The 24,443-nt window shown below is 35.7% G+C and overlaps 2 protein-coding genes and 2 pseudogenes across 2 annotated transcripts; all 4 read right to left on the reverse strand.

Annotated features, from left to right (window-relative positions):
- Positions 1 to 1,261: 1,261 nt before the first annotated feature.
- On the reverse strand, positions 1,262 to 3,749 carry LOC133700403 (G-type lectin S-receptor-like serine/threonine-protein kinase LECRK3). The gene has a single exon (XM_062123917.1). The coding sequence runs from the start codon at positions 3,733 to 3,735 to the stop codon at positions 1,342 to 1,344; it is 2,394 nt and encodes a 797-aa protein (XP_061979901.1). The 5' UTR covers positions 3,736 to 3,749; the 3' UTR covers positions 1,262 to 1,341.
- A 2,379-nt stretch (positions 3,750 to 6,128) lies between these two features.
- Positions 6,129 to 10,520, reverse strand: LOC133702029 (G-type lectin S-receptor-like serine/threonine-protein kinase LECRK1; annotated as a pseudogene).
- A 2,618-nt stretch (positions 10,521 to 13,138) lies between these two features.
- On the reverse strand, positions 13,139 to 20,846 carry LOC133702030 (G-type lectin S-receptor-like serine/threonine-protein kinase LECRK2; annotated as a pseudogene).
- Positions 20,847 to 21,618: 772 nt separating this feature from the next.
- LOC133702031 (G-type lectin S-receptor-like serine/threonine-protein kinase LECRK2) lies at positions 21,619 to 24,027 on the reverse strand. Its single transcript, XM_062126209.1, has one exon. The coding sequence runs from the start codon at positions 24,010 to 24,012 to the stop codon at positions 21,619 to 21,621; it is 2,394 nt and encodes a 797-aa protein (XP_061982193.1). The 5' UTR covers positions 24,013 to 24,027.
- Positions 24,028 to 24,443: the final 416 nt, after the last annotated feature.

Raw genomic sequence — 24,443 nt, forward strand, 5'->3', positions numbered from 1 at the left:
TTCTTTTTGTCTTTATGATTTTTTCTTTTTGATAAATAAATTTTAACTAATATCGAATTTTTCCGGTCAATGCATTTATTTGCCAATCCAAAACCAAACTCTGGTTAGTTTTTAAAATAAAATAATTAAAATTAACTTTGTCGGATCTAATCAACTTAATAAAAAAGCCCCGTGACCCAATCTTGTTTAATTTTAAAAAATTAAAATAATATTATTTTAATTTTTTTTAAATAACAAAATAATATTTTTATGAATTGGCTCAAGTTATATCGTTAAATCCCGGTCGGTAAACTATATAAAAAAAAAACTGAAATAAATTATCATTTGACTGGAGGAAAAAACATAGCAGCTTCCTGTTTACTTCCTCAGAAAAAGCTTATCCCAGCATTAATCATGAGTCAAACATTAGGTGATTGTAATTTTCAATGGTCAACTTTTCTAATATTAACGTCATCTAGATCAACTGATTGATCCATGAAATTTAAGATTCAGTCTTTTAATCAAGTTTTTAATCGATCGGGTTAATCTTCAGGCCAGGTTTAATATCTAGGAAAAAAGGACTATGTGATAGACCCATGCAACAAAGACATGTTATTAGATGTACGCCTTGGAGCAATAGATAATGTCATTGAAATATATCAGAAGCTTCCTTCTTTTGACCACTTCAATTATAAAAGTTTTTTTTAATTGAAAATCCCTAAAATCCTAACAATTTATATATTCTAGATTTTTTTTTCCAGAAAATTCTACTAAATCTTGAAGAGGAAAAAAAAACCTTCCAATTTATATATTCTAAATCTCGGAGAAAGAAATAATTCGTAAAAAGTGACTTATTGTTCAATTTAAAAACAAAAATTATTAGTTAAGATTTTAAATTTTTATTTATATCATTCCTTAAAAATATTAGATAATATCACAAGATATAATGTTTTCACTTCTAGGATTTAGAATTGTGCTACAAGTTTTTTTTAATTAAAAATATCTTAAAGAATAATTAAAATAAAAATTGATTTTCATTTTTTTGCTGAGAAATTATATTTAACATCCTGAATTTTATAATATAACATCCTAAAAGAAAATCAAGAAAAAAATATATAATTATATTCGGTTTGCCTTTATATTCATATTAAATCTTTTATTTTATTTATTACTCGTGAACATGAAAAGAAAAAATAATAATTGAAAGCATGCGTTTTAAGCCTTATTGTGCAAGGTCTAACACATGATGCCTGAAATAATATAGGAACTACAGATTATTCAATACAAGGAACTACAGATTATTCAATGCAAGGTAGATAGGTAACATTCATTGGCCTTAGCAACAGGATATATTAAAAGGATTTAGATTGTGCTGATAAATGATGAAGGATCAGGAGGAACAGAGACTTGAACACCTCCTTCTAACATCTGCACAACTTTCTTCATTCCAGGTCTTAAAGATGGATCTTCCTGGATGCACCAAATTGCAACCATCACAAACCTCTCTACCCTTTTCATGTCTTCCATTGCCTCTTCATCTTCTTCTACTAAAAGGTTCAACTTTCCTTCTTTGAGGCAATCACATGCCCAGTCTGCAAGAACTATCTGATGTTCTTGCATTGCATTAATCTCAAAGTTCTTTCTGCAGCAAACTAGCTCCAGCAAGAGAATGCCGAAGCTGTAGGTATCTACTTTGGTTGTGACAGGCAGGTTCTTGAACCATTCAGGAGCTACATACCCTTTCGTCCCCCTGATTGCTGTCGTTGTTTTGGTTTGGTCCGTCTTCAACAGCTTGGCTAGTCCGAAATCAGAAATCCTGGCGTTAAGAGATTCGTCGGGGAGGATATTTTGAGGCTTGATATCACAATGGATTATCTGGGAGCTGCATTCTTCATGGAGGTAAAGGAGCCCTCTGGCTACACCGAAAGCAATTTGCATTCTTCGGTGCCAACTAGGCCTTGAATGTTGAAATATGTAGTTGGACAAGGAGCCACTGCTCATGTACTCGTAGACCAGAAGGCGATTTTGCCCTTCGTTACAGAATCCAACAAGTTGAACCAGATTCTTGTGATTTGTTCTTCCAATAACTTTCACTTCTGTACTGAATTCTGTGTCGCCCTCCCCGGCCATCTTTTCTAATTTCTTTACTGCGATGAGCGGTTTGTCTTCGTTGGCTAGTGCCCCTCTGTAAACAATTCCAAAAGCACCCCTACCGAGTTCTTCCTTGAATCCTCCTGTAGCTGTTTCCAGCTCATTGTAAGTAAAATTCTGCAGATTCATTTCTGGCATGACATGGAGTTGCGGTACCACCTTTTGTTTTTGTTGGTTCCATCGAGTAAAGAACACGTAGATTCCTAGCAGAGAGAGAACAATTAGAAATATGGAGCTACCTAAAAGCACCGATCCTGTTGTGATCAAAGTTGATTGATCACTTTTCTTTGCACTTGAACCTGCAGTCCAGTTGCCTTTCCTTACTTTCATCAGGGCTTTATCACCAATACTTGGATCTGTTACCCCATTCGAGAGAGGGCTTCTCTTCTTCCAACAGGTTCCACTGCTATAAGTGGCAACAGCACAATAGCAGTCACTCAAGCAAGCTTGTCTGCACCAATCCTCGTCCACTGAATTAAAATATTCATAATCAGTATATGGAAAGTTTGTGTTAAGCATATCCCTGATCATAAAGTTATCTATTTCTTGCGATGGATGGTCACAATCCTGTGAAATAAAGTTTTTCTTGCATCCCTTCCTCTCATCATTTGGATCAAAGAACGTGTAACCAGGAGGACACTTGCATCTTGGTCTTTGGTCATCTCCTAATATGCAATAACTGTTGTAACCGCAAGCTCCACTGCCTAGTGATCCCCTAATTACCACGCAGATATTTGAGGGTATGAAGTTCGGCAAAGTCGTCCAGACCATAGCCCACCTTCTGCTACTGGAAGCAGTCTTTGGATAAGCATATTGCCTAAAAACTCCATCATAGTCTATGGTAGCCCTCAAGTAGAAATCTTGCATTGATACTGAATTAGAGAATACCGAATCAAGCATAGTGCCATTTTGGGCTGCGAGGTACATATAGCCAGACTGGTTAAAGACCACCCTATAACCGCTTCCAATAGAACTTTGGGCCGACCAATAAGCAAAATTTGAGATAGTTAATGGATAGTGTGTGGTGTACAAGTTGAGTTTCCCGTCAGCTTGTAGAATGAACTTGAATCTTCCATCTGAATAATTCTTTTCCAGGTAGGGAGCAATTAGTTGAGCACCTAAATTCAGATTTTGTGTGGGCAACAGTGTGTCTGTTGGTTCATCAAAACTCTGCCACAAATTGGCACCAGCTTGGCTTGCTACCACGAAGTTTCCCGTGTCAAGCATGGCTGCATAGGCGGCTCCACTTCCCCCCGATTGTGGACGGGTCCATATTTGTCTGCCTGATTGATCATTTAGAACCAACTCACCATCTGCCGTAAGTTGTACTCTTGATCCCCCCTGAACTAGATCATTTCTATTAGCTGACCAGACTATGGTTCTTTCGGGTATTTTGTTGAACCATATGGCAAGTAGGTAGCCAGCATCACCAACTTGCTGGAATCCAAAAGCAAATTCCCCAGATGGTGAAGTCCAAGGAAGGTTATCACTTGCAGCAGTGAGAGATGACCCCAAAGATATGTTTCTGTAAGTCTGACCATTGGTGGAGAATGGCAGAAGCAGAAGAAGAAGGAAGATAAAACAATATGGTAGTTGAAAATCCATGATGTGAAGATACTGTTTTTTAAGACATTGCATGATTTAGGGCACAAGCCCTCTTCTCTATTTATGCTGGGTATTGCCGTTGTAATAAAATATGAGTCTCCAACTATCGGCGTACGTATCAAATGAATAAATTAATGAAGTAAAAGTAAAGCATTAGAAAATTGTAAGTCTGATCAATTGTCAAGTTTTCCAATATTAACGTGAAGAAAGGGGTGTTCAAAAAAGGGCAATTATTAGCAATAAGTCTTAGAGCGATTACTAATGCCATTGGAATAAACGGAGTGGCCACCATTAATAATGGAACTAATCAGGAGTTTCCCTTTTCTTCTGACCACTTCAACTATAAAGGATTCACTGTTTCTCTTGATTTAGGATTGCGTGTGCTATAAATTTTCTTCGTTGAAAATCTCTAAAATCCTGGTCTTTCTGAGAAAATCCAACTAGAACTTGGAGAATAAAATGCAAAAATTAAGTGTTTTCACACTCAATATCGTTAAATAACTGGTTCCTAAAAAGTTATATATTCTTGTCTTTTTTTTGACGAAATTCTAATAAATCTAGGACAAAAAAAAACTTGAGAAAAAAAAAACAACAGTTGTTAAAGAATAAATTCAATTCAAAAGCTGAAGTAAATTAAAAAAAAATTAAATAATAATTTAGCTAATAAAATTTTAATGTCATATCAAATAACTAGTTTAATAAAAAAAATGTAAGACATTGATGATAATTTAAGATATAATTTAGATTATTGTATAAAAAATATTACTAATGAAATTAAGCAGAAGTTTTTTTTTTTTTTACCACTCCAATTTCACAGTTTTAGCTGCTTGGATCTAAAATTCTGCTGCAACTTTTTTTTGTATATAAAAAATCTCTAAAATCCTAATAACAAGTTATATAAAAAAATATTACTAATGAAATTAATCAGAAGCTTTCTTTTTTTTTACCACTCCAATTTCACAGTTTTAGCTGCTTGGATCTAAAATCCTGCTGCAACTTCTTTTTTTATAAAAAAAATCTCTAAAATCCTAATAACAAGTTATATAAAAAAAATATTACTAATGAAATTAATCAGAAGCTTTCTTTCTTTTTTACCACTCCAATTACACAGTTTTAGCTGCTTGGATCTAAGATTCTGCTGCAACTTCTTTTTTTTATATATATAAAAAATCTCTAAAATCCTAATAACAAGTTATATAAAAAATATTACTAATGAAATTAATCAGAAGCTTTTTTTTTTACCCACTCCAATTACACAGTTTTAGCTACTTGGATCTAAGATTCTGCTGCAACTTTATATATATATATATATATATATATATATATATAAAATCTCTAAAATCCTAATAACAAGTTATATAAAAAATATTACTAATGAAATTACTCAGAAGCTTCCTTTTTTTTTTTACCACTTCAATTACACAGTTTTAGCTACATTGATCTAAGATTCTGCTGCAACTTTTTTATATAAAAAATATTACTAATAAAATTAATCAGAAGCTTCCTTTTTTTTTACCACTTTAATTACACAATTTTAACTGCATGAGTCTAAGATTCTGCTGCAAATTTTTTTGTTTTATATATATATAAAAAATCTCTAAAATCCTAATAACAATTACTAATGAAATTAATCAGAAGCTGAGTATTACAGTTGGAAGAAATATTGAGTCTCCACCTATCCGCGTATCAAATGAAGATGGCAATCATGACTTTGTTTATGTGATTTTGATTTTTCCCTCCTCATAAAGAGATTTCAACTAATTTCGAATCTTTTTCATGCATGAGAATAAACTAATGTTAAAAACCTTCTGTGTATTGAGATTTGAGATTAGTAATTATTTTTTAAAGTATTTTTATTTAAAAATATATTAAAATAATTTTTTTTATTTTTTAAAAATTAATTTTAACATCAACATATTAAAATGATCTGAAAACATTAAAAAATATTAATTTTAAATAATAAAAAATAAAATTTTTTTAATTTTTTTCAAAAATATTTTTAAAACACAAAAATAAATAGAATTCTTGTGAAAGAGTTTCTTTTTATCTTTATAAATTTTTCTTTTTGGTAAATAAATTTTAACTAACATCAAATTTTTCCAGTTATTAAACGGTCAATGCATTTATATGCCAACCCAAAACCAAACTTTGATTAGTTTTTAAAATAAACTAATTAAAATTAACTTAATCGGATTTAATCAATTTAATAAAAAAGCCCGTGACCGGATTGAAAATATAAAAACCTTGTTTAATTTTAAAAAATTTAGAATAATATTATTTTTATTTTAAAAAATAATAATAAAATAATATTTTTATGAATTGGCTCGAGTAATTATCCTTCAATGCAAGGTAGATAGGTAACATTCATTGGCCTTAGTTTCTGGATATATATATGTGTACAAAAAGGATTTAGATTGTGCTGATAAATGATGAAGGATCAGGAGGAACAGAGACTTGAACACCTCCTTCTAACATCTGCACAACTTTTTTTTTTTTTTTTGATAATCATCGAGAGTATATTGAGAAGGCCATAAAGCGAATAGTCAAAGAGAAATACAAGCGATATAAAAAAGAAAAAAGAAAAAAGAAAAAAAAATTGATCTACTACAGCAAACAACAAGAAGACTACCTAAGATTTCTTATTACACCATAATTTGATGCCATCAGAAGATCTTAAGAGGTCATTTCCTGTATAATTAAAGTTTGAATCTTAGTATGCAACCAAATAGAAGCCCGATGAAGGATGGTGGAGAAACAATCAAACAAGTTTATAGTTCCCTCCTCAAAAACAATTTTGTTCCTCAGCAACCATATACCCCAAATAGTACTACTTGAAATTAATCTCCAAGCTGATCTTTGGAATTTGCCATGAACCATTTCGGGTCACTGTAGAAGAAGCAAGTCAATTGTTCTCGGTAAACAACATTGGATACCCCACCAATCCAAAACTTTCATCCAAACACTCCTAGAAAAGTTACAATGTATAAAAAGATGCTCTGAGGTTTCCAAATTTGAGCTGCAAAAGACACATGAAGCTTGTGTGGCAGACAAAACAGTCTGTTGATGGAGAAAAGCTCTTGTACTAACTTTGTCCTGTACTGCCAACCAGAGAAACACCTGAACTTTCGGAGGAGCCCCTTTAATCCAAACATTGGCTTCGAAGACTCTATCAGTCGCAGAGGAGGTATTGTCAATTAGGGTGCAACACGATTTAACTGAGAAGCTGCCATCAGAATTGCATGGCCATATAAGTTTGTCATCTTTTCCTTGACGAATTATCGTTGGCTCCAGCATTGAGAGCAAATGATGATATTGTTGCTCTTCATAAGATAAGAGCTTCCTACGCCAAACCAGATTCCATCGCCATTGATCATTCACCCATTGACCCATCTCATTAACCAAACCATTCCGAAAAGTAGAAATTTGGTAAAGCTTAGGGAAAATGCTACGTAAATCATTTGATCCTATCCACACGTCAGACCAGAAAAGGATGGAGGATCCATCTCCAATCTTGAAATTAATGTTTTTACGCAATAATAAGCCGATGACACTGTTTGGGTCCAAGATTGACAAAACGTCTTTCCAAAATGGGGAAATATGACCATGCAATTTTGGGATTCCATTCTCGAAAGTTGGGGAGTAAAGATGGGTTGTTACCTGTTTCCATAAGGCTTGTTCTGGTAAGCTTAGCCTCCATATCCATTTGAAAAGCATGGATATATTTTTTGACATTAAAGAACCCAACCCGAGGCCTCCTTCTTTTCTAGTTTTCACAACAATACGTCACTGCACCTTGCAGATTTTCTTTTGCTTCGCCACTCCAGACCACAAGAATCTTCGTTGAATAGATGTTAGTATATTGCAGACTCCTTTGGGCATAAGAAAAGAAGACATATAATATACTGGCAATGAACTCAAGACACTTTTGATTAAGCAGATACATCCTGCCATACTAAGCATACGACCTCTCCACATGCTCAACTTTCGTCTGAAATTCTCAATAATAGGCTTCCATGTAGACAATCTTTTAGGATTGGATCCTAAAGGCATGCCTAGATTAGAGCAAGGCAAGAAATCAAATCTGCAAAAGACTGAATGTGCCATACTAGCACAAGTATCTTCCCCAACATTTATGCCAATTAAAGAGCTTTTATGGAAGTTAATGTGCAAACCTGAACAAATAGCGAACCACAACAGGATCCTTTTAACTGTTTTGACCATATGAAGATTAGCAGGCATGAAGATCAAAGTGTCGTCTGCATGTTGTAGGTGACTGAGGCAAAAGCTGTCTCCAAAAGGGATACCTTTGAAAAGATCATTTGAAGCTACTCTTTGAAACAAAACAGATAATCCCTCTGCTGCTATTAGAAAAAGGAATGGAGAAAGGGGGTCACCTTGGCGAATCCCACGACCCATTAGGAATTCCTTAGAAGGAGATCCATTAATCAGCACTGATAATTTTGCAGTGGAGATGCAAGTGTTGATCCAATTAATCCATTTTTCACCAAAACTCATATGCCTCATAACCTGCTCTAAATAATCTCACTGCACACTATCGAAAGCTTTGTGAAAATCCACCTTAAAGATAAGGCTCGGCACTCTGTCTTTTCAAGGAATGAACTGCTTCTCTGCACAACTTTCTTCATTCCGGGTCTTAAAGATGGATCCTCCTGAATGCACCAAATTGCAACCATCACAAACCTCTCTACCCTTTTCATGTCTTCCATTGCCTCTTCATCTTCTTCTACTAAAAGCTTCAACTTTCCTTCTTTGAGGCAATCACATGCCCAGTCTGCAAGAACTATCTGATGTTCTTGCATTGCATTAATCTCAAAGTTCTTTCTGCAGCAAACTAGCTCCAGCAAGAGAATGCCGAAGCTGTAGGTATCTACTTTGGTTGTGACAGGCAGGTTCTTGAACCATTCAGGAGCTACATACCCTTTCGTCCCCCTGATTGCTGTCGTTGTTTTGGTTTGGTCCGTCTTCAACAGCTTGGCTAGTCCGAAATCTGAAATCCTGGCGTTAAGAGATTCGTCGGGCAGGATATTAGGCTTGATATCACAATGGATTATCTGGGAGCTGCATTCTTCATGGAGGTAAAGGAGCCATCTGGCTACACCGAAAGCAATTTGCATTCTTCGGTGCCAACTAGGCCTTGAATATCCAAATATGTAGTTTGACAAGGAGCCACCGCTCCTGTACTCGTAGACCAGAAGGCGATTTTGCCCTTCGTTACAGAATCCAACAAGTTGAACCAGATTCTTGTGATTTGTTCTTCCAATAACTTTCACTTCGGTTTTGAATTCTGTGTCGCCCTCCCCGGCCATCTTTTCTAATTTCTTTACTGCGATGAGCGGGTTGTCTTCGTTGGCTAGTGCCCCTCTGTAAACAATTCCAAAAGCACCCCTACCAAGTTCTTCCTTGAATCCTCCTGCAGCTGTTTCCAGCTCATTGTAAGTAAAATTCTGCAGATTCATTTCTGGCATGAACGTAGATTCCTAGCAGAGAGAGAGCAATTAGAAAGATGTAGCTACCTAATAGCACCGATTGATCTATCATTCTTCTTCGAGCTTGAACCTGTAGTGGAGTTGCCTTTCCTTACTTTTATCAAAGCCTTTCCACCAGTGCTTGGATCTATTCTCCCATTTGAGAGAGGAATTCGATCTCTTCTTCAAACAATCTCCATTGTTAAAAATGGCAGCAGCACAATAGCAGTCATTCAAGCAAGCCTGTTGGCACCAATATTCCTCGTCCACTGAAACAAAATCTTCATAACCATTCCCCGGCCTGTCTGTGTTAGGCATTTCCTTGATCTCGAAGCTATCTATTTCTTGCGATGGACGGTCACAATCCTGTGAAATGAAGTTTTTCTTGCATCCCTTCCTCTCATCATTTGGATCAAAGAAAGTGTAACCCGGAGGACACAGGCAACTTGGTCTTTGGTCATCTCCTAATCTGCAATAACTGTTGAAACCGCAAGCTCCACTGCCAACTTGTCCCGAAATTCTCATGCAGATATTTGAAGGTACGAAGGAAGGCAAAGTTGTCCAGTCCATAGCCCGGTTTCTGCTACCCGAAGCAGCAGTCTTACGGTAAGCGTATTGCCTAAGAACTCCATCATAGTCCAGAGTTGCCCTCAGGTAGAGATCTTGCATTGATACTGAATTAGAGAATACTGGATAAAGTACAATACCATTTCTAGCTTCAAGGTACACATAGCCGGACTGGTTAAATATCACCTGGTAACCGCTACCTATAGAATCCTGGGTAGACCAATATTAAGCATAATTTACTGTAGTTGATGGATAACGTGTTGTGTACAGGACGAGATTCCCGTCTTCTTGTAAAATGAGCTTGTATCTTCCTTCTGAACAATTCTTTTCTAGGCAGGGAGCAATTAGTTCACCACCTTTATTCATATTTAGTGTGGGCAACAGTGTATCCGTTTGGTGATCAAAACTCTGCCACAAAATTAATGGCACCAGCTTGGCTCGCTATCACAAAGTTTCCTGTGTCATGCATGGCTGCATAGGCGGCTCCACTTCCACCAAAAACACCTGGACTCCATATTGTGTGCCTGATTGATCATTTAGAACCATCTCACCATCTCTAGTAAGTTGTACTCTTGATCCCAACTGAAATATATCATTTCTATTAGCAGACCAGACTATGGTTCTTTCAGGTATTTTGCTGAACCATATGATTCTGTAAGTCTGACCATTGGTGGAGAATGGCAGAAGCAGAAGAAGAAAGAAGAAAAAATAATATGGTGGTGAAAATCCCATGGTGTGAAGATTATGTTGTTCAGGAAATTTCAGTGCTCAAAGCAAGCGCACAACCATTTCTCTATTTATGTTGAGTGTTGTAGGTGACAGAAATGAGTTTGGAAGGCGGCAAAGGCTTTGTTTCTTTCTGATTTTTTGAACTAATAAAATGGAATCATATATATTCTGCAGGCCTGAATAATGTATATCAGCTTTAATCTTTGAAGTCCCAGTGTTGTGATTTCATGTAGAGGACACTTTGTGAATGAATTAATGGGAGTCTGAAATAACGTACTTTTCAGGATAATAAAATATATCATATATTTTTAAAGAAACATCTATCTATCTATCTATCTATTATTAATAATGGGAGCCTCATTGCATTTCTTTATTCTATTTTGCATCTTCTTTATTTTTTTTAGTATTTATTTTTATCTTGTATTATCTCACGAGTTTTTTATTCCAAATACTGTTTCATAGTTTATTAATGGTTAATTTTGCAATACCGAAGCAAAATGATCCAATGCAAATTAAAAAAAAAAAGTTTGAAGGACCGATTAAAAAAAAGATACAAATGAAAAAAGAAAAAGACCTGACGTGGTAAAACATTTGAAAGACTCAAAAAAAAAAAAAAAAACATGAGATGGTTCTTGCATAATAATTGTAATTTTTCTATGCTGTCAAACTGGAAAGGGGACGAGTGTTTGTCCTATTGAAGAAAGTGATGTCATCCTTAACATTAGGTGAGTGTAATTGCTCGATTTATCCTTAAATTTAAATAAGTGACATTAATTAATTAATTAATTAATACTCTCTTGGTATTGTATGGATTCAAACTATACATTCAATGAATGAGTTGAAAATTAGTTTCGTCCTGGTGGGGGTTGGTCCACCGTAAGTATTCATGACGTGTTTTTAAAATGTATTAAAAAAAAATATGACTTAGAGCTAAGAAAAGATTCATTTATCATTATTATTATTTTTAAAATCTATCCATCTTCATCTTGTTTTGGTAATAGAAAAAAAAATATTTTTTTTATTGATTACTATATTCATGGCCCTAAAGGTGATGAAATATTCAAATATCTTTATTTAGATAAAATTCATACATTTTTATTTATTATCAGATTAAGTTTGATAACTATTACTTATACATAATAAAATATTCAAATATAATTTTTCTAAAGGGAGTTTGCATTTTTATTTTGTTTTGATTAGTTGTATTTACTCTTATTTTTTTATGTTGGAGCATTTGAACTTCTTTTTTTGCATATTTTTTTTTAAAGAAAAATAATGGTGAAAAAGTGTTAGTTATTGTCTAAAGAAAACATAATAAAAATAATTGAAATAAAAAAGACATAACTCTTTATAATTCTTATTTTAAAATGATAAAAATTCATTTTAAAAATAGATTTATTTTTATATCTTCTTATATGTTTTTTCATCCAAATACATTTATGTTTTTTTGACAACGAAACTAAATTTAAACTCCTGTCCAGATTGGTTAATGATTTGAGAAGAAAACCTACTTACAACAAAATCTAAGTTTGTGAAATTAAAAAAAATAAAATTGAAATTACGTGTTTTAAGCTTTATAGTGCAAATTAAGTCTAACACATGATGCGTGGAATGATAGGACTTACATATTATTCAACACATGGTAGATAGGTTACATTCATTGGCTTTAGCAACTGAATATATGTGTACAAAATGGATTTAGATTGTGCTGGTAAATGATGAAGGATCAGGAGGAATAGAGACTTGAACAGCTCCTTCTAGCATCTGCGTAACTTTCTTCATTCCAGGTCTTAAAGATTGACACACGAATCAATCCAATTTGAAAGTCACATTGCCATCGACTACGTGTCATACATAAACAAGACAACAAATGCAACGACTAGTCTTTTATATTGGTCTAAAATTGTCCTTTACGCCAAAATGAACCTTTTCTTCCTATCATTATTATAATGGACTGGTCCACTTTTGTCTGCAATTACTAAATTTCTCAAGATGTTAAACAAACCATTCACATCAAAGATATTAAGCCCGAACTCGCACATGACCCAGCCAAGGTACGTTAAAGATTAAAAAGGTTAATTATTTTATTTAAAAAAAATTAAAACAATATGTAAAAACAAATATATATATATATATATATATATATATAAAAAAAACTAGATTTTGATAAGTTTGTGAATTATCTGTCAAGTTAATCTAATCATCACAAACAATTTTTTTTTTTTATGAAAATCAAGTTAAGATAGTTGTATTTCAACTAAATTAATTGAATTAAGTTGGGTTTAATAACTGAGGTATATGATCTTAGAATATTTTTTCCCGACCTTCTTAATTAGGACTACATTACGATAAATAACTTAAGAAACAAACATACTATTTACACAGGCCAAGTCTATGAGAGTTACACCTTTTAAGGTTGAAGTACTGGTTAGTAATTAGTTATTCAGCACATATTTTGAATAATAATTCTTTGATTCTACTTGCTACTCTTGAACATGGAAAAGGAAAAAAGAAGAAGAAGGATGCAAGTATTTGAAGCCTTGCTGTGCATGTTGTCACACATGATGTTTTTCTTTCCAAGCTGATAAAGACTCAGTCCTTACAATCAATCTGCTACTCAATTGGACAAGTTGAAGAAATCATCATTTGACTTGAAATTTAGAGTACAACCCACAAGATGATCTAGACATGTCTGAAATGATAGGAACTACAGATTATTCAATACATGGTAGATAAGTTACATTCATTGGCCTTAGTTTCTGAATATATATATACATATACGTGTATAAAGAGGATTTAGATTGTGCTGATAAATGATGAAAGATCAGGAGGAATAGAGACTTGAACAGCTCCTTCAAGCATCTGCACAACTTTCTTCATTCCAGGTCTTAAAGATGGATCATCCTGAATGCACCAAATTGCAACCATCACAAACCTCTCCACCGTTTTCATGTCTTCTGTTGCCTCTTCATCTTCTTCTACTAAAAGGTTCAACTTTCCTTCTTTAAGGCAATCACATGCCCAGTCTGCAAGAACTATCTGATGTTCTTGTATAGCATTAATCTCAAAGTTCTTTCTACAGCATACTAGCTCCAGCAAAAGAATGTTGAAGTTTGGTAACTAAGCTAGAACAGATTACTTAGCAGTAATCTACTGCATGATTATCTAGTTGTTAGCTGAGATTACTATCTAGATTAGGATATGTTTTAATTCTTTTGTTAAGTTTATCTAGGATTAAACTAACTTGTAAACATCTCCTTAAAATAAAGGAGAAGTTGGCTGGTACGTTTCTAGAGTTTGTTTTTCTTTGTAATTCTGTTTTCTTTTCCTATAAATAAAAGGGCATGGGATGGCAGTAACCAATAACTCAATTCTGCTCTTTGTTCTTTATACTTAAAAACTAAGTTCTGTGTTCTTTCTGTTTTTTGTTCTTTCCATCGTGGACTTAGTTCTTTGTTCTTTTCTCTTTTATCAGCAAACATAAGGTTGTTCTTTATATTACTACAATTGGTATCAGAGCTTCCTTAGGATCTTTGAAGGGTTTTTTTGTGAGTGAGAAACACGAGAGTATAGTGAGGATAAATCAAAGTTTTTACTTTGAGGGTTGGTGAGTGAAAAACACGAGAGAATAAAGTGAGTTTTTTTTTAATGGATTCTGCAAGTTTTTCACCAAAAACACCATTGTTTACGGGACAGAATTTTGGTGTGTGGGCTGTAAAAATGGAAACCTATCTCAAAGCTCTTGATTTATGGGAGATAGTGGAAAGTGATAGGCAACCTACTCCTTTAGGTAACAATCCCACAATTGCACAGATGAAGTTCTTTAATGAAGAAAAGGCAAAGAGATTCAAAGCTCTTTCTTGTCTTCATAGTGCTGTAAGTGAAGACATCTTCACAAGGATCATGGCATGCAAATCTGCCAAGGAAACATGGGATAAATTAAAAGCAGAGTTCCATGGTGATGAGAAGTCAAGAAGGATGCAGATTCTTAATCTGAGAAGACAATTCGAAGGTCTGAAGATGAAAGAAAATGAGAGCATCAAAGATTTCTCTTCTCAAATTTTGAAACTTGTGAATCAAGTAAGACTTTTGGGAGAAGATTTTCCAGACTCTAGAATTGTAGAGAAAGTCCTGGTGAGTCTGCCAGAAAAGTTTGAACATAAAATCTGTTCTTTAGAAGATTCTAAAGATTTTTCTGAAATTAGCTTGCAAGAACTGGTAAATGCATTGCAAGCTGTGGAGCAAAGGCAAGCATATAGACAAGAAGGATCAAGTGAAGGAGCTCTTGTAGCAGTTTACAAGGATAAGAGTCGGGCTAAGAACAATTTCAGAAATAATCAAGAAGGAAAAAGAGAAAAAGGAAGGAGCTGGAAATCTGCTAACTGGCAACAGAACATCAATAACAGCTTCATGAGGGGGAAAGAGAAGAAAGAGCATTTTCCTGCTTGCAAATACTGTCAGAAAACTAATCATCTTGAAGCATGGTGTTGGCTCAAGAATGCTCAATGCCGAAACTGCAAGCAATTTGGGCACATCCAAAGATTTTGCAAAAATAAAACAGAAGCTGGACAACAAGCTCAAGTAGCTGATTGTTCAGAAGTCAAAGAAGATCTTTTATTCATGGTCACAATTCAGGACATGTGTAATTCAGCAGAGCAAAAGGACTCATCATGGCTCATTGATAGCGGCTGCACTAACCATATGACAGCAGACTTAAGCTTATTCAAAGACTTGGATAAAAGCTACCTATCTAAAGTCAGAATTGGCAATGGAGACTTTGTGAAGGTTGAAGGAAAAGGAGCAATTGCAGTAGAAACACTGTCAGGTACAAAAATTCTTAAAAATGTTCTTTATGTGCCTAAAATCAACCAAAATCTAGTTAGTGTGGGTCAATTGATTGAATCTGGCTATTCAATAGTCTTTAATGATGGAGTGTGTGACATTAAAGATAAAAGTGGAGTACTTTTACTTTCTGCAAAAATGATGAACCGAAGCTTTAATGTTAACTGGAAGGAAGTATGTTTGAGTGCCAATACCTATGAGAACAATGAATCTGTTCTTTGGCACAAAAGGTTGGGACACTTCAACTATGCAACTCTAAAAAGAATGGCTGACCAGCAGATGACTCACGGGTTACCAGATATTCAAGAACAGCAAATTATTTGTGAAGCTTGTCAGCTGGGAAAACAAACCAGAACTGTGTTTCCTGACAATGCATATAGGGCAGTGTCAAAACTCCAGCTTGTACATACAGATGTGTGTGGACCTATGCACAATGAATCATTAAATGGTTCAAAGTATTTTCTTCTATTTATTGATGATTTTAGTAGGTACTGCTGGGTTTACTTTCTAAAATCCAAAGCTGATGTGTTTGCTGAGTTTGTTAAGTTCAAGGCAGCAGTTGAACTAGAAACAGGAAACAAATTAAAGATATTGAGATCTGACAATGGAGGAGAGTATACCTCTCGACAATTTGAAGCATACCTTGCTAAAGAAGGGATTAAACACCAGCTGACTATTCCCTACACACCACAGCAGAATGGTGTAAGTGAAAGAAGAAACCGAACATTGATGGAGATGGCAAGATGTTTGCTATATGAGAAGAAGCTGCCATTGAATTTCTGGGCAGAAGCAGTAAACACAGCATCATATCTTATAAACCGAATGGCTTCAAGAGTTTTAGCAGATAAAACTCCTTATGAACTCTGGTATGGTTTTAAACCTAGTATTGATCATTTAAAGGTGTTTGGTAGTATTTGTTATGTTCTGAAACCTGAAGTTGGAAGAAGAAAACTTGATCAAAAGGCTGATATAGGAATCTTTATAGGCTATAGTACAACATCTAAGGCTTATAAAATTTATGATCTGAATTTTAACAAAGTTGTGGTTGCTAGAAATGTCAAAGTTGTAGAAAATGCTACTTGGGATTGGAAAAATTCATCAGGTGAAGGATCAAAACAGATACAACAAACTGAGTGGGATGCTGCAGAGAATATTGATGATCAACCAGTAAAGGGAACAAGATCTCTATCAGATATCTATAGCAGGTGCAATGTAGCTGAGGCAGAACCTGTAGATGTTGAAGAAGCTATGAATTCTCAAGTTTGGATAGCAGCAATGAAGGAGGAGCTTGCAATGATAGACAAAAATCAAACATGGATGCTAGTTGACAGACCAAATCATAAGAAGGTAATTGGAGTGAAATGGATTTTCAAAACAAAATTAAATGCAGATGGTAAGATCAACAAGCATAAAGCCAGACTTGTAGTGAAAGGATATTCACAAGAGGCAGGGATCGACTTCACAGAAACTTTTGCTCCAGTTTCCAGACATGAAACAATGAAGCTCCTACTTGCTCTAGCAGCACAAAACGGTTGGTATATATTTCAATTGGATGTTAAATCTGCATTTTTGAATGGTGTGCTAAATGAAGAGATTTATGTTGAGCAACCTGCTGGTTTTGAAAAATCAAATTCAACAAACAAAGTTTATTTACTGAAGAAGGCATTGTATGGATTGAAACAAGCTCCTAGAGCTTGGTATAGCAGGTTGGATAATCATCTTTTAAGCTTGGGATTTAACAGGAGCATGAATGAGGTAACTTTATATGTGAAGCATGCTGATGGACATAAACTCATTGTATCAGTTTATGTTGATGATTTGCTAATCACAGGGGACAAGGAGCAGCTTGTAGAGGAATTCAAAACCAATATGAAAGACATGTTTGAGATGAATGAACTTGGTTTGTTGACATATTTTTTAGGAATGGAAGTAACTCAGTCTGATCAAGGTTACTTTCTTTGTCAAAAACGTTTTTCCTTGAAAATACTGGACAATTTTGCAATGAGCAAATGCAAGCCAGTAAGCACACCTATGATACAGGGGCAGAAGCTAATGAAAGAAGATGGATCTCCAAAAGCTGATGGGAAAGTCTACAGGAGTCTAATTGGGAGTTTGCTATATTTAACAGCCACACGTCCTGACATTCAATTTGCTGTGAACTATCTTTCCAGGTTCATGCAAGAGCCAAGTCAAAACCACTTTGTGGCAGCTAAGAGAGTATTAAGATATTTGAGAGGGACTGCAGGTTTTGGCATACATTTTGTGAAGTCCAGCTCAATCAATCTTGTTGGATTTTCAGACAGTGACTGGGGAGGAAGTGATGAAGGAATGATGAGTACTTCAGGCTACTGTTTTGCTGTGGGAAAGAGTGTGTTTTGCTGGAATTCAAAGAAACAATCGGTGGTGGCACATTCTACAGCAGAGGCTGAATATATAGCTGCTTATGTAGCAGCAAAACAACTTATATGGCTGAGGAAGATGCTAAGTGACTTAGATTGCAATCAACAAAATCCCACAACATTGTTTTGTGACAACACATCAGCTATAGCCATTTCTAAAAATTCTGTTTTTCATGATAGAACCAAGCACATGAAAATCAAATATCATGCAATCAGGCAGTTTCAGCAAGAAGGAGAACTGGAACTATGCTACTGCACTTCTAAAGATCAACTAGCAGATTTTTTCACCAAACCGTTGGCTAAAACCAGGTTTGAAGATCTGAGGGCAAGAATTGGAATGACTAGCTTTGGAACCAAGGAGGAGTGTTGAAGTTTGGTACCTAAGCTAGAACAGATTACTTAGCAGTAATCTACTGCATGATTATCTAGTTGTTAGCTGAGATTACTATCTAGATTAGGATATGTTTTAATTCTTTTGTTAAGTTTATCTAGGATTAAACTAACTTGTAAACATCTCCTTAAAATAAAGGAGAAGTTGGCTGGTACGTTTCTAGAGTTTGTTTTTCTTTGTAATTCTGTTTTCTTTTCCTATAAATAAAAGGGCATGGGATGGCAGTAACCAATAACTCAATTCTGCTCTTTGTTCTTTATACTTAAAAACTAAGTTCTGTGTTCTTTCTGTTTTTTGTTCTTTCCATCGTGGACTTAGTTCTTTGTTCTTTTCTCTTTTATCAGCAAACATAAGGTTGTTCTTTATATTACTACAAAGAATGCCAAAGCATTAGGTATCTACTTTGGTTGTGACAGGGAGGTTCTTGAACCATTCAGGAGCTACATACCCTTTCGTCCCTCTGATTCCTGTCATTGTTTTGGTTTGGTCTGTCTTCAACAGCTTGGCTAGTCCGAAATCAGAAATCTTTGCATTAAAAGATTTGTCGAGGAGGATATTTTGAGGCTTGATATCACAATGGATTATCTGGGAGCTGCATTCTTCGTGGAGGTAAAGGAGCCCTCTGGCTCTATCGAAAGCAATTTGCATTCTTCGGTACCAGTTAGGCCTTGAATCTCCAAAGAGAAAATTGGCCACAGAGCCATTGCTCATGTATTCGTAGACCAGAAGGCGATGTTGCCCTTCGTTACAGATTCCAATAAGGTGAACCAAATTCTTGTGATTTGTTCTTCCAATAACTTTCACTTCTGTATTGAATTCTTTGTCGCCCTCTCCGGCCATCTTATCTAACTTCTTCACTGCAATGAGTGGTTTGTCTTCGTTCGCTAGTACCCCTTTGTAAACAGTTCCAAAGGCACCGCTACCAAGTTCTTCCTTGAATCCTCCTGTAGCTGTTTCCAGCTCTTTGTATGTAAAATTCTGCAGATTCATTTCTGGCATGACATGGAGTTGAGGTACCATCTTTTGTTTTTGTTGGTTCCATCGAGTAAAGAACAAGTAGATTCCTAGCAGAAATAGAACAATTAGAAAGATGGAGCTACCTAATTAAAAGCACCGATCCTGTTGTGATCAAAGTTGATCGATCACTCTTCTTTGCACTTGAACCTGCAGTCGAGTTGCCTTTCCTTACTTTTATCAGGGCTTTTCCATCAACACTTGGATCTGTTACCCCATTCGAGAGAGGGACTCTCTTCATCCAACATTGTCCAGCAGTGTTAAAAATGGCAACAGCACAATAACAGCCACTTAAGCAAGCCTGTCTACACCAATCCTCGTCCACTGAACCATACATTTCATAATCATTAAATGGCCAGTTTGTGTTAGGCATTTCCTCGATCTCAAAGCTATCTATTTCTTGCGATGGATGGTCACAATCCTGTGAAATAAAATCTTTCTTGCATCCCTTCCTCTCATCATTTGGATCAAAGAAAGTGTAACCACGAGGACATTTGCAACTTGGTCTTTGGTCATCTCCTAATCTGCAATAGCTGTTGAAACCGCAAGCTCCTCCGCCTTCTTGTCCCGTAATTCTCAAGCAGATATTTGATGGTATGGAGTTTGACAAAGTCGTCCAGGCCATAGCCCTGCTTCTGCTACTGGAATCAGTCTTTGGATAAACATATTGCCTAAGAACTCCATCAAAGTCCAGGGTTGCCCTCAAGTAGAGATCTTGCATTGATACTGAATTAGAGAATACAGGATTAAGTACAGTACCATTTCTAGCTACAAGGTACATATAGCCAGACTGGTTAAAGATCACCTGATAACCGCTACCTATAGAACTTTGGGTTGACCAATAAGCAAAATTTGAGGTAGTTAATGGATAGTGTGGTGTACAAGATGAGATTGCCGTCAGCTTGTAGAATGAACTTGTAACTTCCTTCTGAATAATTCTTTTCCAGGTAGGGAGCAGTAAGTTGAGCACCCAAATTCAGATTTTGTGAGGGCAACAGGGTATCTGTTGGTTCATCAAAACTCTGCCACAAATTGGCACCAGCTTGGTTTGCTACCACGAAGTTTCCCGAGTCAAGCATGGCTGCATAGGCGGCTCCACTTCCACCCGATTGTGGACGGATCCATATTTGTCTGCCTGATTGATCATTTAGAACCAACTCACCATCTTCCGTAAGTTGTACTCTTGATCCCCCCTGAACCAGATCATTTCTATTAGCTGACCAGACTATGGTTCTCTCAGGTATTTTGTTGAACCATATGGCAAGTATGTAGCCAGCATCACCAACTTGCTGGAAACCAAAAGAAAAATCCCCAGATGGTGAAGTCCAAGAAAGGTTATCACTTGCAGCAGTGAGAGATGACCCCCAAGATATGTTTCTGTAAGTCTGACCATTGGTGGAGAATGACAATATAAAAACCTTGTTTAATTTTAAAAAAATTAATATAATATTATTTTAATTTTTTTTTAAATAACAAAATAATATTTTTATGAATCGGCTCGTTATATCGTTAAATCCCGGTCGGTAAACTATAAAAAAAACTGAAATAAATTATCATTTGACTGGAGGAGAAAACATAGGTGGTTGTAATTTTCAATGGTCAAACATTAGGTGGTTGTAATTTTCAATGGTCAACTCTTCCAATATATATTACCGCGAAGAAAGGACTGTGTGATAGACCCATGCAAAAAAGACATGTTATTAGCTGTACGCCTTCGATTATAAAAGTTTTCTTTATTGAAAATCTCTAAAATCCTAACAATTTATATATTCTAGATTTTGTTTTGAGAAAATTCCACTAAATCTAGGAGAGGAAAACCCGTTCAAAAGGTGGCTTGTTCCAAGAAATTATATATATATATATATTCTGGTCTTTTTTGAGAAAATTCTATTAAATTACGGAGAAAGAAATAACTCGTAAAAAATGAATTATTATTCAATTTATAAACAAGAATTATTAGTTAAGATTTTAAATTTTTATTTATATTATTCTTTAAAAATATTAAATGATATCACAGGACATAATGTTTTCACTTTTAGGATTTAGGATTGTGCTACAAGTTTTTTGTATTGAAAATATCTAAAAAGAATAATTAAAATAAACCTTTAAAGATTGATTTTCACTTTCTTGCTGAGAAATTGTATTTAACATCTTGAATTTTATACATGCGTTAATATATAACATCCTAAAAGAAACTCAAGAAAAAATATCTAATAATTATATAAGGTTTGCCTTTATATTCATTTTAAATCTTTTATTTTACTTATTACTCGTGAACATGAAAAGAAAAAATAATAATTGAAAGCGTGCGTTTTAAGCCCTGAAATGATAGGAACTACAGATTATTACAAGGTAAATAGGTAACATTCATTAGCCTTAGTTTCTGGATATATATATATATATATATATCTGTGTGTGTGTGTGTGTGTGTGTGTGTGTGTGTGTACAAAAAGATTTAGATTGTGCTGATAAATGATGAAGGATCGGGAGGAACAGAGACTTGAACACTTCCTTCTAACATCTGCACAACTTTCTTCATTCCAGGTCTTAAAGATGGATCTTCCTGAATGCACCAAATTGCAACCATCACAAACCTCTCTACCCTTTTCATGTCTTCCATTGCCTCTTCATCTTCTTCTACTAAAAGCTTCAACTTTCCTTCTTTGAGGCAATCACATGCCCAGTCTGCAAGAACTATCAGATGTTCTTGTATAGCATTGATCTCAAAGTTCTTTCTACAGCATACTAGCTCCAGCAACAGAATGCCAAAGCTGTAGGTATCAACTTTGGTTGTGACAGGCAGGTTCTTGAACCATTCAGGAGCTACATACCCTATCGTACCCCTGATTGCTGTCGTTGTTTTGGTTTGGTCCGTCTTCAACAGCTTGGCTAGTCCGAAATCTGAAATCCTGGCGTTAAGAGATTCGTCGAGGAGGATATTTTGAGGCTTGATATCACAATGGATTATCTGGGAGCTGCATTCTTCATGGAGGTAAAGGAGCCCTCTGGCTACACTGAAAGCAATTTGCATTCTTCGGTGCCAACTAGGCCTTGAATATCCAAATATGTAGTTTGACAAGGAGCCACTGCTCATGTACTCGTAGACCAGAAGGCGATTTTGCCCTTCGTTACAGAATCCAACAAGTTGAACCAGATTCTTGTGGTTTGTTCTGCCAATAACTTTCACTTCTGTATTGAATTCTTTGTCGCCCTCCCGGGCCATCTTTTCTAATTTCTTCACTGCGATGAGCGGTTTGTCTTCGTTGGCTAGTGCCCCTCTGTAAACAATTCCAAAAGCACCCCTACCGACTTCTTCCTTGAATCCTCCTGTAGCTGTTTCCAGCTCTTTGTATGTAAAATTCTGCAGATTCATTTCTGGCATGACATGGAGTTGCGGTACCATCTTTTGTTTTTGTTTCTTCCATCGAGTAAAGAACACGTAGATTCCTAGCAGAAATAGAACAATTAGAAAGATGGAGCTACCTAAAAGCACCGATCCTGTTGTGATCAAAGTTGATCGATCACTCTTCTTTGCACTTGAACCTGCAGTCCGGTTGCCTTTCCTTACTTTCATCAGGGATTTATAACCAATACTTGGATCTGTTACCCCATTCATCAGAGGGCCTGTCTTCTTCCAACAGCTTCCACTGTTATAAGTGGCAACAGCACAATAGCAGTCACTCAAGCAAGCTTGTCTGCACCAATCCTCGTCCACTGAAGTAAAATCATCATAATCAGTATATGGAAAGTTTGTGTTAAGCATATCCCTCACCATAAAGTTATCTATTTCTTGCGATGGATGGTCACAATCCTGTGAAATAAAGTTTTTCTTGCATCCCTTCCTCTCATCATTTGGATCAAAGAAAGTGTAACCAGGAGGACACTTGCATCTTGGTCTTTGGTCATCTCCTAATATGCAATAACTGTTGAAACCGCAAGCTCCACTGCCTACTGGTCCCCTAATTACCACGCAGATATTTGAGGGTATGAAGTTTGGCAAAGTCGTCCAGGCCATAGGCCACCTTGTGCTACTGGAAGCAGTCTTTGGATAAGCATATTGCGTAAGAAGTCCATCATAGTCCAGGGTTGCTCTCAAGTAGAAATCTTGCATTGATACTGAATTAGAGAATACCGAATTAAGCGTATTGCCATTTTGGTCTGCGAGGTACATATAGCCAGACTGGTTAAAGATCACCCTATAACCGCTTCCAATAGAATCCTGGGTAGACCAATAAGCAACATTTGAGGTAGTTGTTGGATAACGTGTTGTGTACAAGATGAGTTTCCCGTCAGTTTGTAGACTAAACTTGAATCTTCCATGTGAATAATTCTTTTCCAGGTAGGGAGCAATTAGTTGAGCACCTAAATTCAGATTTTGTGTGGGCAATAGTGTGTCTGTTGGTTCATCAAAACTCTGCCACAAATTGGCACCAGCTTGGCTTGCTACCACGAAGTTTCCAGTGTCAAGCATGGCTGCATAGGCGGCTCCACTTCCACCCGATTCTGGACGGATCCATATTTGTCTGCCTGATTGATCATTTAGAATCAACTCACCATCTGCCGTAAGTTGTACTCTTGATCCACCCTGAACTAGATCATTTCTATTAGCAGACCAGACCATGGTTCTTTCAGGTATTTTGTTGAACCATATGGCAAGTAAGTAGCCAGCATCACCAACTTGCTGGAAACCAAAAGAAAAATCCCCAGATGGTGAAGTCCAAGAAAGGTTATCACTTGCAGCAGTGAGAGATGACCCCAAAGATATGTTTCTGTAAGTCTGACCATTGGTGGAGAATGGCAGAAGCAGAAGAAGAAGGAAGAAAAAACAATATGGTAGTTGAAAATCCATGATGTGAAGATACTGTTTTTTAAGACACATTGCATGATTTAGGGCACAAGCCCTCTTCTCTATTTATGCTGGGTATGGCCGTTGGAATAAAATATGAGTCTCCAACTATCTGCGTACGTATCAAATGAATAAATTAATGAAGTAAAAGTAAAGCATTAGAAAATTGTAAGTCTGATCAATAGTCAAGTTTTCTAATATTAACGTGAAGAAAGGGGTGTTCAAAGAAGGGAAATTATTAGCAATAAGTCTTAGAGCAATTACTAATGCCATTGGAATATTAAACGGAGTGGCTTGTTTCAATGGTCACCATTACTAATGGAATTAATCAGGAGCTTCCCTTTTCTTCTGACCACTTCAACTATAAAGGCTTCACTGTTTCTCTTGATTTAGGATTGCGTGTGCTACAAATTTTCTTCATTGAAAATCTCTAA

This window comes from Populus nigra, chromosome 8 (genome assembly GCF_951802175.1).
Source record: "Populus nigra chromosome 8, ddPopNigr1.1, whole genome shotgun sequence".
NCBI classification, from domain to species: Eukaryota; Viridiplantae; Streptophyta; class Magnoliopsida; order Malpighiales; family Salicaceae; genus Populus; species Populus nigra.

What these genes read in the sequence shown, in the direction of transcription:
- LOC133702031 (XM_062126209.1), bottom strand. Translation starts at nt 24,012, where the DNA reads ATGGATTTTCAACTACCATATTGTTTTTTCTTCCTTCTTCTTCTGCTT.
- LOC133700403 (XM_062123917.1), bottom strand. Translation starts at nt 3,735, where the DNA reads ATGGATTTTCAACTACCATATTGTTTTATCTTCCTTCTTCTTCTGCTT.